A 16,957-nucleotide genomic window follows, 5' to 3' on the forward strand; every position below is an offset into this window, starting at 1 on the left:
ACCTATCCTTGCCTATTCTCGGCAATTTTCTAGGGGAAAAGATAGTTTTGTAAACATGGTAAGCTTCCAAGGAAAATGGGGGAGACAAGACAAGTTCCCACTTACATTTTGTCTGCCTCAATTTGTATCTCGGAAGCGCTCATGGTTGGGAAGTACAGCATCAGCCGTGCCTGCTGCTAAGCAGAGAAGCCAAAGCCATTTGCAAATGGAGACAGTATTTTATCCTATTTGACAGGGAACTAAATAAGATAAAGAAAATAAAGATCCCCAAAATTGTTCAATACACAGTAACTGGAGAGAAAAAAAAAAAAACACAACCAAAAAGACACAGCACCAGCTAATAACAGTGGCTTCTTCTCTTTGATGAATAGGTTAAAAAAAAATTTCATTGCAATTTTCTTCTGCAGAATATCTCTTCCCCCACTCCCACCTAGGATGATTTCCCAGGTGTGATATTTGCTGTGTACAGACAACGTGGGTTTGGAAGCAATAAAAAAAAAACAAACCTGAACAAAGCCAGTTGATAGATTTAACTTCATGTTTATACATTGCAACCCATCAACATCTCCCAGGTGGGTACTGATCCTGCAACATCCCTGGGTGGATTTTAAAAGATGCTGCAGCCTGGACTCTACCCCTGGAGCAAGAGTTATTCTGGTGTTGTAATACCCAACAGCAGTTCATTTCGGGTGAAGCGCGCAAGCTGTGCGCAGAGCGCTGTGTTTACACACTGCAATTAGCAGTGCCACGCTCCCTCTGTTTAATTGCTGGCAATCCATCAACAGGATCACGGTATCTGGGAGCTACCTCGCAAGCTGCCACCTGAACTTCAGCCCTTTAAAAGCACATATGGCAGCTCCAAGCCAAAGCTTATTTACCCACAGTTTCTGTGTTCAGGCCGATGGAGCCCAGTTCAGATAATACACTGACTTCATAAGAACTTCCTTGGTTGAATACCTGATGAACAAGCTGTAGTTAGATCAGAAATTGCTTCCTCACACCAGCTACAGAGATTATAATGGTCTGGATCCCAGCAAGACCATTTTTTCCCTCTTTTATATGCCTTTCATCTTAAAAAAAAAAAAGAAACAAATTAAAATTTAAAAAATGTGAAAGGGGATCCTGCCGTGAAAGCTGAAGGCGCACAACAGAAAAAGGAATTTTGCAGCTGTTCAAAATTTAACAAGGACACCAAGTGTGCAGGTTGGGTACCTTCAGCCCCCCTCCTCCATTCTCAAAAGGTCAGAGGAAAGCAAGAGATAATTACAATTCTAGCAAGCAGTCTCCCAAAAAACTTGAACTGGAGCTTACAATTAAAATTCTCATTTTCATGTAAATTTTTAATGTGTAGTAGAAAGCTTGCTCTGCATACATTTGGGGGAAAAGGAGAGGAATCATTAAAACTCCGGCTGTCGAGCTGCAGCACAATTCAGAAAACAAACATCCACAGTCATTGGCAAAAGATTTCAAGGACACAAGGTGGGGTCATAACCCAAATTTAGTTGAAGGCCTTTTATTCTAGAAAGTTTGGTCATTTAAAAAGAAAGCAGATAACCACGCTGTAGCCTACACTAAAAGTTGGTCTTTGAATACGCGCCTCCTTTCTAATAATTACAGAGTATAAACATAATATGTACATACCCTATTCCTTCCTTCCCAGGCAGCTCTAGATTGCTGCAAGACTTAAGACCTCTCAAGTATGCCATATTTTATACAAACCATGCTCAAAAAACATGTATTATGCTACAATTAGCTCTACTCTGGGCTTACAGTGGCTGAGTTACTGTAGGGTCAGATAGAGAGCAATACAATAGCTATTATCATCAATATACCACTGCCTTTGTGTAAAGCAAAGGGACACCCAAGTTTAGTACAATACTTTCCTGGCTAATCCCTCACAGATACACCTACATATTGTGGAGCAGTTGATACTCTGGAAGGACAGGATGCCATCCAACTACAGGCCAGTCAGCCTCACCTCCATCCCTGGAAAGATGATGGAACAGCTCGTTCTGGGCATCATCTCAAGGCATGTGGAGAAAAAGAAAGCTATCAGAAGTACTCAACATGGATTCACCAAGGGGAAATATGTCTGACTAATCTGATAGCCTTCTGTGATGGCATGACTGGATGGATAGATGAGGGGAGGGCAGTAGATGTGGTCTACCTTGACTTCAGCAAGGCGTTGGACACCGTCTCCCACAGCATCCTCATAGGGAAGCTTAGGAAGAGTGGGCTTGATGAATGGACAGTAAGGTGGATAGATAACTGGTTGAATGACAGAGCTCAGAGGGCAGTGATTAGGGGCACAGAGTCTAGTTGGAGGTCAGTGACAAGTGGTGTTCCCCAGGGGTCAGTACTGGGTCCAGTCCTCTTCAATATATTCATCAATGACCTGGATGAAGGGATAGAGTGCACCCTCAGCAAGTTTGCTGATGACACAAAGCTGCAGGGGGTGGCTGACACACCAGAAGGCTGTGCCGCCATACAGAGAGACCCGGACAGGTTGGAGGTCTGCACAAAGAGGAACCTTATGAAATTCAATAGGGGCAAGCGTAGGGTGCTGCACCTGGGGAGGAATAACCCCCTGCACCAGGACAGGTTGGGGCTGACCTGCTGGAGAGCAGCTCTGCAGAGAGAGACCTGGGAGTCCTGGTGGGCAACAGGATGACCATGAGCCAGCAATGTGCCCTCGTGGCCAAGAAGGCCAATGTCATCCTGCAGTGCATCAAGAGTGTGGCCAGCAGGAAGAAGGAGGTCATCCTCCCCCTCTGCTCTGCCCTGGGGTGGCCACAGCTGGAGCACTGGGTCCAGTTCTGGGCTCCCCAGTTCCAGAAGGACAGGGAACTGCTGGAGAGGGGACAGCAAAGGGCTGCAAAGATGCTGAGGGGACCGGAACACATCTCTGATGGAGAAAGGCTGAGGGATTTGGGTCTCTTCAGTCTGGAAAAAAGACGGCTGAGGGGGGATCTCATCAACACTTGTAAATACTGAAAGGGGGGGTGTCAGGAGGATGGGGCCAGGCTCTTCTCAGTGGTGCCCAGAGACAGGACAAGGGGTAACGGGCACAAACTTGAGCATAGGAAGTTCCATCTCAACACGAGGAGGAACTTCTTTCCTGTGAGGGTGGCAGAGCCCTGGCACAGGCTGCCCAGAGAGGTGGTGGAGTCTCCATCTCTGGAGACATTCCAAACACACCTGGACACGTTCCTGTGCAACCTGCTCTGGGTGACCCTGCTCTGGCACAGGGGGGTTGGACTAGATGATCTCCACAGGTCCCTTCCAACCCTATGATTCTATGATCCAGAGGGGCCTGGACAAGCTTGAAAGGCAGGCCAATGTGAATCTCATTAAGTTCAACCAGGCTGAGTGCAAGGTCCTGCACCTGGGTCAGCACAATCCCAGGCACAAACCCAGGCTGGGCAAAGAACGGATGGAGAGCAGCCCTGAGGAGAAGGACTTGGGGGTGTTGGCGGATGAGAAGCTGCGCTTCATCCCCAGCAGCGTGGGCAGCAGGGCGAGGGGGGGGATTCTGCCCCTCTGCTCCACTCGGGGGAGACCCCCCTGCAGTGCTGCCTCCAGCTCTGGGGCCTCAGCACAGGAGAGACACGGAGCTGTTGGAGCGGGGCCAGAGGAGGCCCCGGAGATGCTGGGAGGGCTGGAGCCCCTCTGCTGGGAGGACAGGCTGAGAGAGCTGGGGGGGTTCAGCCTGGAGAAGAGAAGGCTCCGCGGAGACCCTCCAGTCCCTCAAGGGGCTCCAGCAAAGCTGGGGAGGGACTCTGGATCAGGGAGGGGAGCCATAAGATGAGGGGTAATGGATTCAAACTGGAAAGTGGTAGGTTTAGATTGGATATTAGGAAGACATTCTTGGCTGTGAGGGTGGTGGGCCCCTGGCCCAGGTTGCCCAGAGAAGCTGTGGATGCCCCATCCCTGGAGGGGTTCAAGGCCAGGTTGGACGGGGCTTGGAGCAACCTGGGCTGGTGGGAGGTGTCCCTGCCCAGGGCAGGGGGTTGGAACTGGATGATCTTTAAGGTCCCTTCCAACCCAAACCATTCTATTACACTGTTGAGGTATTCCAGCACAATCACAGGAGACAGTTATCAAATGTCAAACTTTCTAACCCCATCTAATACCTTTAGATCTTGGCAAGTTTTCCCACCCACACTGAAAGCCTCCTCAGGCAGAGTGGAGATCACTAAACCCCAGTGCTGGGAAATACCCTGTGCGTTGGGGTAAGTCCATCCCTGCTTCAGAGCTTCACTCAACTGCAGAGATTGGAGTTTGCCGTACAAACAGTCCTGAATTTGAGTGATACCATGAAATGCTCTTCCACCCAATACGGAGAGGCGAATGGTTTGCAGCCTGTGGAAGTTACCTGCTTGCTCAAGCAGCCAAGGACTATTTGGCAACTAAAGAGGTTTCTCACTCATCTCTTACACATATCCTTGAGTTCCCACCCATTCTCTGCAGCATTCAAGCACATGCAAATAGACCTGTCCAACAGAGGACAATTAGCCTTCATTTGCATTTTCCCCTCCAAGTACAGTGCTACAATCGCTCATTCCAGCAGTAACACCTGCAAGGCACTTTGACAGCAAGATGGGAACAGATTCTTCATACCTTGGTTTTGCATAGCCTGTAGCTAATTTTAGACTTTCTCCTTTTTCTCCCGCAACAGCGACATTATCACCATTTCTCTATTCAACAAAATGCAAGTTGAGGCCTCATACAGACCTTAATAAGAATGACTCAGAGACAGGACATATTTTTAAGCCTAGCTCAGGTACTTTAAACACAACAAATTCCTTTCTAGAACAAGAAAAACAACTGAAATTCCAAGTAGAATTGGAAGGCTGCCACTGATGTTTTTTGGTAAAATAAATCAGTGCAAGCACGGCCAGATTTCACTGAAAAAAATTAAGTCAATGGCAGTTTTTCTATGGATTCTTAGCTAAGCAGCAAAATGTTCTGGTTCACATGGCATATGGAATAAGGCATTTTGAATATTGAAGTTAGTACATGCACACGTGCCAAGACATTACGTCCCACTGTTTTCCTGACAAAGTCTTAAAAACCCAAGTACACCCTCCACTACGGATGTGCCCGGGTATTCGCTCAAAGGAAACTTCTGCTGGCTCAGAAGCGGTCACTCCGACTAAGCTGGCCAGACTGAATGAGGAGGAAAAACAGCACCAACATTTCTACTTTGCAAAAGGAAATTTGTTTTACGCTGCACAAACGCAAGCCATGACTTTTCAATTCCCGTGGGAGCTGCCGGCCAAGCTGCACCACCAACAATCGATGCAATTCAGAACCAGGAGCGGTTTTGGCACAGGATCTGCCACCCAGAAGTGTTTTCTCCTTAACAGCCTCTTTTCCAGAGGAGAAGCACTCCGCAGCCAGGAACATCCCTGGTTATAGACTTAAAAAACAAAACAGAGCTGCTAACAGTCACCGGAGCAAAACTAAGCCCTCAAAAAAAAAAAAAATCAGTGAAAGCATCTCCCGGGATCATTGCCAGGAGAAGTGAGATTTAAGTTGTGTGGGGTTTTTTTATTTCTTTAAGTAGTAAGCACACTAGAAAAAAACCCAGACAGCTTGAAAGCACAGAAGAACTGTAATACACAACAACCATTACCCAGAAGATGCAATAGGGCAGAGCTTTGACAGCAGTGTTTTCACATTTCTTGCTATAAACACATCGGGTCTCCCGAGACCCCATCTCACCGCCCCAAACAACAGGGAAGGCACGAGTCCAGACCCACTGCCTGGATTCCCTCTGCCAGAGCTCTTAAAAACTGCATTTATCCAGGGAAAGGAAAAGTCACCTCTAACAGCTCCTCCATTTATCCCCAGCTAGTTCTCACCTCCTGCTGCCTTTCCCCACCTATGAACTTATTTTTACATGCACAGAAGCTAGAGACTACACAGAAATACAGTTCCTACTGTATTTCAGCCAAAGAAACACAAGCCCACCAATATGACACAAAGCAAGGAGCAAAACAGAAGTCCCCCCAGTATCAAAAGGAAAATACGGGCAGATTTGGCCAAATCCATACCACTCAATCCCTTTGGAGCACCATGACCAGCTAACCATGCCCATCTGCTGCATCAACCACATGGTGAGAACTTCTCACAGACCTCCAAGCCATGGGACCAGTGGTTTCCATGGTCTACCCAAGCCAACAACAACAACAAAAAAAATAATCAAATATCCAGCACTTTCAACCAAGACTCACACTCATCTGCAAGCCAAACGTCATCAGGAAGAAGTGATGCGGTCAACTACCCACCTTGGTGGTGTCATCATGTGACCGCTGGTACCGTTTCCAGCGGCAGCCGTAGATCCCCGTCAGACAGGACAAACATAGCTGTGGCTCGTAGTACTGCAGCGGTTGGTGTTTAACCATGCTCCTTCCAGCCCCTCAGGAGCGAGGTATCAGAAATCCATCAGGTCCTGGGAGAACCCTTCAGCAAGAGAAGAAAAGAAAGAGGGGGGAGGGAAAAAAAATTAAAAATGCCAAGCAATATTTCAATACATTAACAAGCAATTTAATAATTAACCATGTCCTCTGGCTATTGAGGGGAGGAATGATAATCAGATCTATTCCCAGCCCTGCCAACATCTCCGGCTTGTTACTCAACGAGACCGAGAAGTTTAATTAGTTTGCAAGTTTTATTTCCTTGTGCAGTTTCTCCCACACCACTAAAAGCAAATGTGTTCATAGGAGTTATCAGGAGGAAAAGCCACACAAGGGCAAGAGCAGTAGCAGATTATTTGGAGCCCAGATGATTAGATTTTTATGAACGATTGAAATGTAAAGAACCATTGCTTCTGCAAGCACAACCTTAAAATTGATTCAGAGACCTCTGCAAAGTTGAAACCCAGCCAAGCTAAATCAGTTTATCTTGAGCATCCTATGGAGCCAGCAAACCAGCCCCAGACGAGGAGCTAACACTTCTGCGCATGCTGGAAGACGCAGATATTACCCTCTCCCTTTCTATGCATCTCAAACAAGTGCTCACAGGGATGCAGAGCTGGCTGCAGCCTTCACCGAGGAGAAAGGTCCCCCCCTCCACCTAATATCATTCACTCCCAAAGGACCAGACTGACTCCAATCATAGAATAGAATCATGCAATCAAAGAATGGTTTGGGATGGAAGGGACCACTAAAGACCATCTAGTCCAACCTCCCCTGCCACGAGCAGGGACATCTTCAACTAGATCAGGTCTCTCAGACCCCTGTCCAACCTGGTCTTGATCGATACAACTGCTCTATTTGCCATGTATGGAAACATCATCTTTTCAAAGGAAGGTACTCTGCTCCATCAATTACACGCTTTGTGCGTCATAGGGCTGGGTTTTTTTTAAGCTATGTATATTTAGATGCTCACTTTTGTCTCTGGTGAGATTCATAGCAAGAACAGACGAGTAATTGCACGCTCTTACTAATTCTTAGAGTCAGCGCTTGGGGATGGGAACCTCAAAGCAAGTGTTTGCCAGCCTGGTGGCGTCACGCTACTCTCAGCTGTACTAAACTCCCACCAGGGGGTTTTCCACAGGTTCCCGGTGTACAAGTCTACACCCACAGCCCCACACATGGCTGTTGCGGGGATAGTCAGTGCACGATGAGTGATGCTCAGCAGCAGCTGAACTTGCAGAGTGCTTGGTTACCTTTCCAGGGTGTGCACAGTTGCGTGCGTGGTACGTGGGCAGTAAGGAAATTGCACCCTCTCTAGGGGAAATTTCATTTCCTTATACACAGGATCCCCAGCACTCAGGTCTTGCAAGAAGTTGTAACAGTTATGAGTAGCAACATCCTCACCGGCATCAGCAAAGCGTGACAGGGCTTAAGGAAATAACCTAGCCACCTAAGAGCCTTTCATTGCCACGTCCCATGTAAGGAAGCCTCCAAGAATGGGGTTGACTGTTTTTTCGTTACAGCCGATGCATAAGGGGATGCTGCAGGCATTGCAAACACTGTGGCACCACCTAGAAATGTCAACGAGGACGCAGACAGCTCAACCCTTCCAGCTTCTGTCCTTCTCTGTGTCCATTTACACTCTGTGCTTCACACTGACAGCCTAGGACAGCCCTGATCAGACTTTCTCTAATCAGGACTCAGCATCCCGGAGGCAGACAGATCCTGCCAGTTGTTTGCTGTGGTTTCAAAGCCCACCTGACTGTCACCACGCTGCCTTCAGAGCCCACAACCCATAGGTCCTCTGCCTTCCTCTTATACAGACACCCAAAACAGAGCTTTGTCCTTTCAGCAAACCTCTCTAGCGCTCTGGGCGTCGCGCGAGGCATTGACCCAGGCAGAGGATGTGAGATGTGCAAAACTTGCTTATCAGTTCATAGCTGGCCCGTATCCCCACATGGTTTTGTCCATCCCCTCCGGGAGGACATGCAGGACAGAGGCACAAACACATCCAGTCTGAAACGAGAGCTGGTCACGTCACCCTGCGCTCTCCCGGCTCATCTGCCCCCAAGCGCTGCTGTACCACCTTCCATGGCCTCGTGCTCGAGGTCACCTCCCTGCCTGCGTTTCATCTCTTCTCCTGCTATTTATAAAGCTCAGCATTATTAGTCACAGCACAAGTTGCCTCCTATCTTCAGCTTTTGCCTGCTTCAAAAGCATCCCTACAAAATGAGTTTCCCGGTCTGCCCTCCCCGTGAGCCAGCAGCACACTGTGGGCAGAAACAACTGTCAGTTAGAATAGGACAGAAACGCTGAGGACACGCAAAGTTAGATGCTATTTAAGGGTCTTGGACAAAGCCATAGTTCTTTGCCCTGAAGATCTTAAGCAACGAGTGATGTACGAGATGCTGTGGGCATAAGAGTTACGCACAGCCTATTAACAACTCCATATTACCATCCTGAAAACCTAGCCGGCTACATAACAAGAAATCCTTCAAGAATTAATCTCCAAAGGACAGCATCTCCACCGATTTCCACCTCTTCCCACTTTAGTTATGCAAAGCAAGCAGGCAGACAGACCATCTCTCTCTCTCAAAGCTTTGACCACATTTTTTTTTTTTTTGCTAGCTTACAAGAGTTGCATTGCAAACTCCAACACAAGCGCTACACTCGAGTATTTCATCACTCCACTCTTCTGGGAAGCCCCTAGATGTTCTCCAGTCCAGACACCCGGAGACGCGGTGCTGTACCCCTGCCACACGCATACGGAGTGTCACAGCTGCCAACCCCTGACTTTTCAAATGGAAATCCAATTCATCAGAAGTGGCAGGAGCCTGGGAGCTGCCCTTTGGAAATAATGTAACTTGTTCTATGGATCCATCATTCTGTTAATACAAGTTGAAGCTTATTTATAAGTCCCTGAAACTTCCCAGCACAACTCACAGGAGGCAACCGATAAGGCTGGGAAGGGAATAGGGTGAGTTTGGGCAACCACCACAAATTAGCCCATACATGAAGAGTTTCATCTCAGGACTATCACCAGGATCCCTGATTCAACCTGTTCAAGATCAAAACATCCCTCTCGTGACTGCGTATTCAAAGCTATCAGTTAAAGGCATGAACTTTGCTGCACAACCAGCAATACCAGAGGCAGCAAAGCCTTTTCAAACAGGATTGCTTAAATAAGGTATGAGTGCACTGCAGAGATGGAGAGGAACCAGCAATCAACCCTTCTCCCTGAAGAAAAATCCTACCAGGAACCCCAACAGCCAGGGTAGGTGCAAAAGCTTTGAGTTTATCTTCCAGTTCTGAAGAGCATCTACCAACCTCCCGCACCAGCATGTAATCCAGCATCTCCCAATCTCCTGGCAGAGCCCAGGAGGGACACAGGTGTTTTCAGCACAAAAGGGCAACCCAGAAGCACACCTTCCCACCAACACCATCACCAGCAGGCACTGTTGGAAGGTTTTAAGAGCAGCAGAAGCCACTAAAAGCAACCAAGAGGATAAAAATTACAAGCAAGGGAAAAATACTGGTGAAAAGGCTCCATAAGCCACCAAGCGAAGCTCCCACCGTGGTTCCTCGCTGAACCCCAGAACAGGCAAATGCTATAGGAGCCCACAGATTCAGTCTGCTCTCCATTAAAAGCAGCCAGGAAAAGCACAAAGAGAAGAAATCCAACACGCGTTTTTTTAAAAAGCCATTCCTAAATGCAGTTGGATTGCATGAGGCACAACCTACAAGCCAAAAAATCATTCCCTCTTCTCCATGAACGTCATGGGCAGATGCATAGAAGCCCACAGCAGAAATGCAAACACAAAACACAGCACCCATCCTCCCCACCACGCACACAGACACCTGAGCAGTAACAGGAGACGCAGGAGGAGACTGAAGCACAGCAAGATGCTGCTCGAGAGAAACCCCACTGATACCATCTGTCCAGAGATCCTTGCTTGGCCAAGATCACGGACTAAATACTTACTACTCCTGCTTCCAGAAATGGATTTAATGGAGAGAAGCAGAAAGTCCATACCTTACAATCACTGTTCCCATGACATTTACAGCTTTGCGGTGGAGAAAGCAGGCTATGAATGATTCAAACCTCTGCTGGTTAGCATTACATACAGAAGTGAAAACAGGAAACAAGACAACATACATTAATTATTCAAATTCAGCAACACGCACCAGAAGGGAGGAGGAAATAAAACAGAAAACACAAACCCACACAATCTATCAGCCTTGACTTTAAAGATCCATCATCTGCCAGTGGCTACAAACTTCTTTAAGCAGAACAGAGTTTGCCAGCCAGCTTGCCCAAAAAGCGGGAGCAGGGTAGACTCCATCTGCAAATACAGCAGGAGCATTTTCTGAAGGCTCCAGGATGCCTAATTAGCACACGTTGCATTCCTGAGATACTGGACTGCAGGTATCCGTTACAGCCTGTGACACATTATTCCTTTCCAAACAGCTTTGGAGAAAAAAAAAAAAGGCAAGAGAGAATTCAAATTGAAAGTTTAAAAGGGAAGCTCTCTAGGGAGATTTGGCCTAAAAATTTGGCTTTTTGTCTCTGAGTTAACTCCTCCATCCCTGTTGCCTTAGAGCAATACCTGGAGTGGAGAGGGAACAGAGCGATCAGGACCAATTGTTACACCACCTCTAAAGCTATCATTTTAGCAAAGGGAAGAGCAACAGCACAAGTTCTGAGTAAATAATGTGAATGAAGACACGGAATAGCAGGTTTAGCAGCACCTACCCCTTTCACCCGGCTTGGTACAGTCCCTCCCCTCCCCTCTAATCCCCCCTTGAGATTTTTTTTTTTTTCCTGTTGACCCAGTTTCACACAGGTCACACTGATCTCATTCAGCATCTTGGGACAAAGCTTTTAATAACCCAGAGACAAGCGGCTTACCGCACATCCAGCAACACTACCGACACCACTATTCCAAATACCCGAGTGGTTTAGTCAGGGTGGTTTGGGAGGGAGAGGTAACAGCTATGGGTTCTGCCTGTCTTACTTTGACCTGCTGCCTCCAGCCTTCTTCCAAAGGGCTAGGCTGGTTCAGTACAATAAGTACACGACTCCTTGCTTGAGCCTTCCAAGGGCTCCTAAATTGGATCAGCACATCCAAGAAAGAACCAAAGCGTAGCCAAGGATGCTTTAATGCATGCTTACGACTCCTGAAGTCTACAGAGATGCTGGAGTGCGCAAACCCAAGCACTTGGGGAAGAGGAGACCCATGGTCTTCTACATCTCCATCCATCAAGATACTGCTGGAAAGACCCAGCAAACGGGAAGTGCAGGCTTTCCATGAGGAGGCTCCCATGGTTTCAGAGAGGCAAATTTGTTTGGAGAGCATAGGGGGACAGTAGAGAAATGCAATTGCCGTCACAGCCATACCTCCATGTGCTCCCTCCCTATCTGGAGAGGCCAAAAGGCCATCACAGCAATGGGACACTCAAAAGGCCCAAGCACACAAGGCGCAATCTCCCAAAAATCAGGCCCAAGGAAACTCGCCCTACTTGCAATGCAAATAAATCAAATAAATGCAGAAAATACAGTCTCCAATGCTGTTTGAGATTATTTTTTTTTTTTTTAGCTAACCCATTTTAAGAGAGCTTTGACAGATTCTACCAATTTCCACATTAAAAGAAGTGTTTTTCCTCTCACTGGTGACTCATGGGATCACTGTTTATCAAGAATCTCTGTATAATTTCAACATCTCCATCTCTTATTAAAATTGCTATCAAGCTAGTTACACTTTAAACCTTGTTAAGCAAATAATTACCTATACCGATTTGGTGAGAACATCACTGATAACCAGTTATCCCTATTGATATTCTTGTAAGCTTTCTCATCAATTGTTTCCTTAATTATACTGGAAAATCCTGATTTTCCTTAAATGCTTTCTAAACAATAGAAGTTAAGCTCTTCCAGAGTAAACCCTCCAGCTCTAAGCGCAAAAAAGAAATCCCTTCTATTGCCCAGCCAGGACTGAAACAATTTGAAGCAGTAGAAGGAACTGATCTAAATTCTTGTGACTTTCACAGACTCTTCATGGTTTTCATAGCAATCTTTCGTTTAATATACTGAACTCATCCAAACCAAAGTAATGCAATTTCACTTTCCTCGACTTGGAAGTGGAAGAGGGACAATATCGCCATCTGTTTAATAACAGAACAACTCTTAGAGGGATGTTTGCTACAGCCGTTCCCACAGGAGGAAATCTATATGTACACACATACTGAGCAGCACTTTCCACATTTTGTTGGCCCAGACCCAGAACATCTCAACTTGCAAGATCAAGATTTAATTTCAAGGCAGGAATAGTAAGAGAACACCCCAAAGCCATAAACAGCCTCAACTGCTGAGATGATGCATTTCAGCGGTGGAAGGTGCCCAAATAACGGCTGTGACAACCCTCCTGATTGCTGAAAACCTCCTGATGACCCAGTGGGGTTATTCTTTCCAACAAACACATTGCTCGTGGGTTGGGTTAGAGGTCTCCCACCCACTTTTCCAAGGCTACAAGTGTTGTTTTACATAGATAATGCTGAAGAGTCCCTGCACAAATAAAAGCAGCAGATATGTTAAAATGCTAGTTGCCATCTAAAATGTTTCCCTGGCAAACAACAACAAAAAGATAATCTGAAGCAAAGTGTTCCTTGCCACGTGCACGTGCGTTTCTGCAATTGTGGCAGGAAAGCACACACTGGCAAAACACCTTTGCCCTAAAAGCTACATGCTGCTGCCCCAATGACAGAAAATAGCAGAGGCGGGGGGAGAAACAAAAACAAATAAAAATAATGAAAGAGAGGTCTACAGGCCATGTCTTGATCTATCAGAGAACTCTTACACTGCTGAAGGGGAACATCACTGTCTCCCTGATGCCCAGTGATGCCAAAACCCTGTGACTACATCCTAACCCAGGGCGATAGCCTACAGAGCCACTTTGATTCACAAAGTGGCAAGTGATGACCCAAATAGCCAGGATCTGGCTGACGTGTAGCCCCTATTGGTCTGACCTGTTGTTTATTGTTCTTAAATATTTTTTTTATTTTTTTAAATTAACGCTTTGAAACTAGGGCAGCATGTAGTTTGGGGGTTGTACGCTTCCAGTTAATGAGAATTCAGACTTCAAAAGATAAACACTTCAAAGGGATTACAAAAGAAAAACTTAGACTTTAATCTCCCTAAATAAATAAGCACTGAACGTACTAACGCCCTCTGCACTCTAGCTTCTTAACGTTTTCCACAAACTAAGGGCACACTGGGTGCCTAGCATTTTAAAGAGGTTTGAAGAAGCGGAACAGGACACCGGAAAAACCTGTACAAACTTCTTGCAGAGCAATAACCAAATGCAATCTCTGCTTTCTGCAGAAGCCTTTGCAATAAAGCCTTGCAAGTTGAAGCCTCAGCACAGCTCTGAAGACCCAATATCTGCTGCAAAGCCGTTGAGGAGAAACAGGTTCTCTCCTTCCCCCGGGCTGAGAAACAACCAATGCCAGTTACACAGACCTTTTCAATATTAGTAGGACTGTGCTGCATTTTTGTCTGTGATAGCAGTGGTGGTCACACATTGCCTGACTTCAAGTCGTACCTGCACCAGCACATCACGGCAGAGTCTGTCCCTACCAGCATGTCCTCGAGGAGATGGATCACAGCATGTAGCAAACTTGGTCTTAATAAGAGAATTCCTTGTTTAGTTTGATTTCCACCTAAATAGCAGTTTGCATCTGTATATCCTCTAAAGACAGCAGGAATAAGGTTCTGCAATAACCCCAGGTGCCAACTATGATGTCCAAGACAAAGATGAAGCTACTTTCTTTGCCTTGGCAAAGACCACTAGGGATGGACCAGGCACAAACAATCCAGATCACGATCAGTTCAGATTCCTCTTAGACAGATATGCAGGAATGGAGACCAAGCTGATAACAGATAAGAGTTGACGTGCAAGGAGCCCCATGAGCTGTGCCCACGTGGTTTCTAAGTGACTTTTCACTGGAAACCAGTCCAACAAGCTCACGAGTTCTCCTTCACGCACACAAATTTGGAAAGCCAACAAAAAGTTGGATATCAGCAGAAGAATGGTGAGGACACTTGACACATTCACCTGGGATGCTGTGTTGCCTAGACACATCTCCAGAATCGGAGAAAAAAGACATAATGCAGACCAAAGATTTCTGCACAAAGGAGACTAAAGTCACTTCAGGTATGAACAGGTGATAAATAAGACGTCCAACATCTCCAAGGCTTCCCTAATTATAGAAGTCCAAAGAGTACATGTCGCTTACTTTGATGTTTATTGGTTGATTTTCTAAAGCACAACAGCTCTGAGAGCAGGCTGATGCAGCAGAGACCATCTTTTCAAGCCTCTGCTTCATGGTGAGATCTGAGTGGCCGAAACATGAACCCTGCGAAAGGCTTTTCCTGCCAAGGAGGTAGTTCCTGTGTAATAAACCTCTATGGCTTACCAAGAGAGACCTCAAAACACAGCTTCCCTTTTTCCCTTTTGCCTGTTTGGCTAATATCTCCTCCATGCTACTCATTTTTAAGAAGCCCTGTGAGCCTTATGTCCCACATCTCTGCTATGCTTAAAAATAAATAAATCTAAAAAATCAGGTGGAACCACAAACAGGTTCTGAAGTTGCTAGAAGGAACAGGCAAAATATAGGTGGGACATGAAGACTTTTCATTACGAGAAAACATGGGATACTTTTGGTCCCCCTTGCCAAAGACTTCCTGGCAACCCAAGTATGAGAAGAGTTTGTTCTTCTGGGCGCTGGTGGAAAGAGGGCAGCAACTCATGAATTTTTCACATCTGCAAGTCTAATGAGGTTTTTGGTTTTTAGAAATAGCAAAGAGAAGTTTTAAGCAGCCCAAGAGGTGTAAAACCCCATTCTTCCTGGCAGAGAAAGTCAGCTGTTAGCCACTCCAGAGAGAGATGGCTGGGGACGTGTTGAAAGTACCCAAACAAGCTAGAAAAATGCATTAGGTGACATGGATAGAGCTGATGCCACCTCAGGGTACCTGATGGATCTGTCAAGAGTCTGCTTCCCTCTCTCTGAGTCTATGTCATAAGGGAGGCCCAAGTTGGGGTGCCCACAGGAGGGCATCTTCTGTGCTTGACAAGAGAGGCCAGCAAATGTCAGGCAAGATAAGTTAGTGTTCAGCAGGCACAGAAACATTTATGTTACAGCAATGGAATAATGATGAATTCAGTTGTAAGCAAAGCTGAAAGGGAGTAGAAAGATTGATAAAGGCAGTAACAGCAACACCCTGAATTCCCATGCCAAGGAGTTAATTAGCCCTATACACAATGCTTTCTGGCTCAGAAAATCCAGGAGTCTCAGTCCTGCATCAGGGTCACTGACCACAAGTAGAAATGCAAGCAATTTTATGTGCAGCCCAATCACTGCACAACCTTTACGCTGTGAGAGAATATACCCCAACCCTACTGAGCCAACACTCTTCTAACTACCAAGCTAGAAGCTGTCAGGAAATCAGTGGACTTTAGCAGACACCAAGTTTGTTTCACTGTCCAAGAACAAGCCAACTAGACTTTCCACAAGGGCATTGCCAGTATCGCCTTGAAGGAGCTTCTTGGTGGCATCCAGGAAGACCAAATAAAAAGAGATCACAGTGTGCTTTTTTTTTGTCCCTCAGAAAGATGGGCTTGACACATTGAAAAGTTCAGCCGGGCACCAGGAGGTGCTGATTGGTTAAATCATAAGAGTGGTGAGGACATCCTAGTGCTGCTCATTATGAGGGCTCCAAAACCCTTAGCCAGATAAACCAGAAGATATACCAGTCACTTTGCTACAGTTTTCCTGCATTCAAGCAGTACTCCAGCCAGTGGGGATGGTGGTGTTTGAGAAGAGGGAGGGCAGCATCCAGGAGGCAGTTGGGAGTTTCCACATTACAACAGCCAACCATTAATCCCACTGCCGGTAAACAGTGGAGAGACCGCAGGGAGGAACCTCCAGGTTACAGCCAGCACCAACCAAAGAAGGAGGTTGGATGCAGAGGACTTTTGCTAGGCACAGTCCTAAATGCACACAAATGCACCCCCTGACTTCCCCAGACACATGTAGGCACAGTAACTCCGGTACACGTCTGGTTTCAGGCCATCAGCTCTACCAGGGAGGCAGATGTGCAGATCACACTAAAAGTCAACACAGCACATCTCTTTGGAGCAGCAGTAAGCACTGCCTTGGCACTGTGCCTGGTGGAGTCACCTTGGGACAACATGCCAGAAATATTTAGGTCTGTACAAGAACACAGCAGTTCAACAGTTAAAAAATGCAAAATACCAGCTCAACAGTTAAGCTGGGCTGAGACAACACAAGGACCCAGAGAGCACCAGAAGTGGCCATTGATCTTGGCAGAAGACATAGAAGAGGAGGTATCTGAGCCACAACACCAAACAGACACGGCAGGAAAGCTCTGGGATCTCTGGTTCAAGAAGGACAGGGAACTGCTGGAGAGGGGACAGCAAAGGGCTACAGAGATGCTGAGGGGACTGGAACACCTCCCT

At 46.5% G+C, this 16,957-nt stretch overlaps 1 protein-coding gene across 4 annotated transcripts in view; it reads right to left on the reverse strand.

Moving 5' to 3' along the window:
- Nucleotides 1-16,957, reverse strand: part of GDPD5 (glycerophosphodiester phosphodiesterase domain containing 5) — a 194,276-nt gene that overhangs the window by 119,471 nt on the left and 57,848 nt on the right. For all 4 annotated transcript variants that reach the window (XM_063327275.1, XM_063327247.1, XM_063327265.1 and 1 more), the window contains exon 2: nucleotides 6,294-6,468. In XM_063327275.1, the coding sequence (XP_063183345.1) occupies nucleotides 6,294-6,410 (117 nt within the window). In that variant the 5' untranslated portion in view covers nucleotides 6,411-6,468. The remainder of the gene's footprint in view (nucleotides 1-6,293; nucleotides 6,469-16,957) is intronic.

Source organism: Chroicocephalus ridibundus, chromosome 1 (assembly GCF_963924245.1).
Source record: "Chroicocephalus ridibundus chromosome 1, bChrRid1.1, whole genome shotgun sequence".
NCBI lineage: Eukaryota > Metazoa > Chordata > Aves > Charadriiformes > Laridae > Chroicocephalus > Chroicocephalus ridibundus.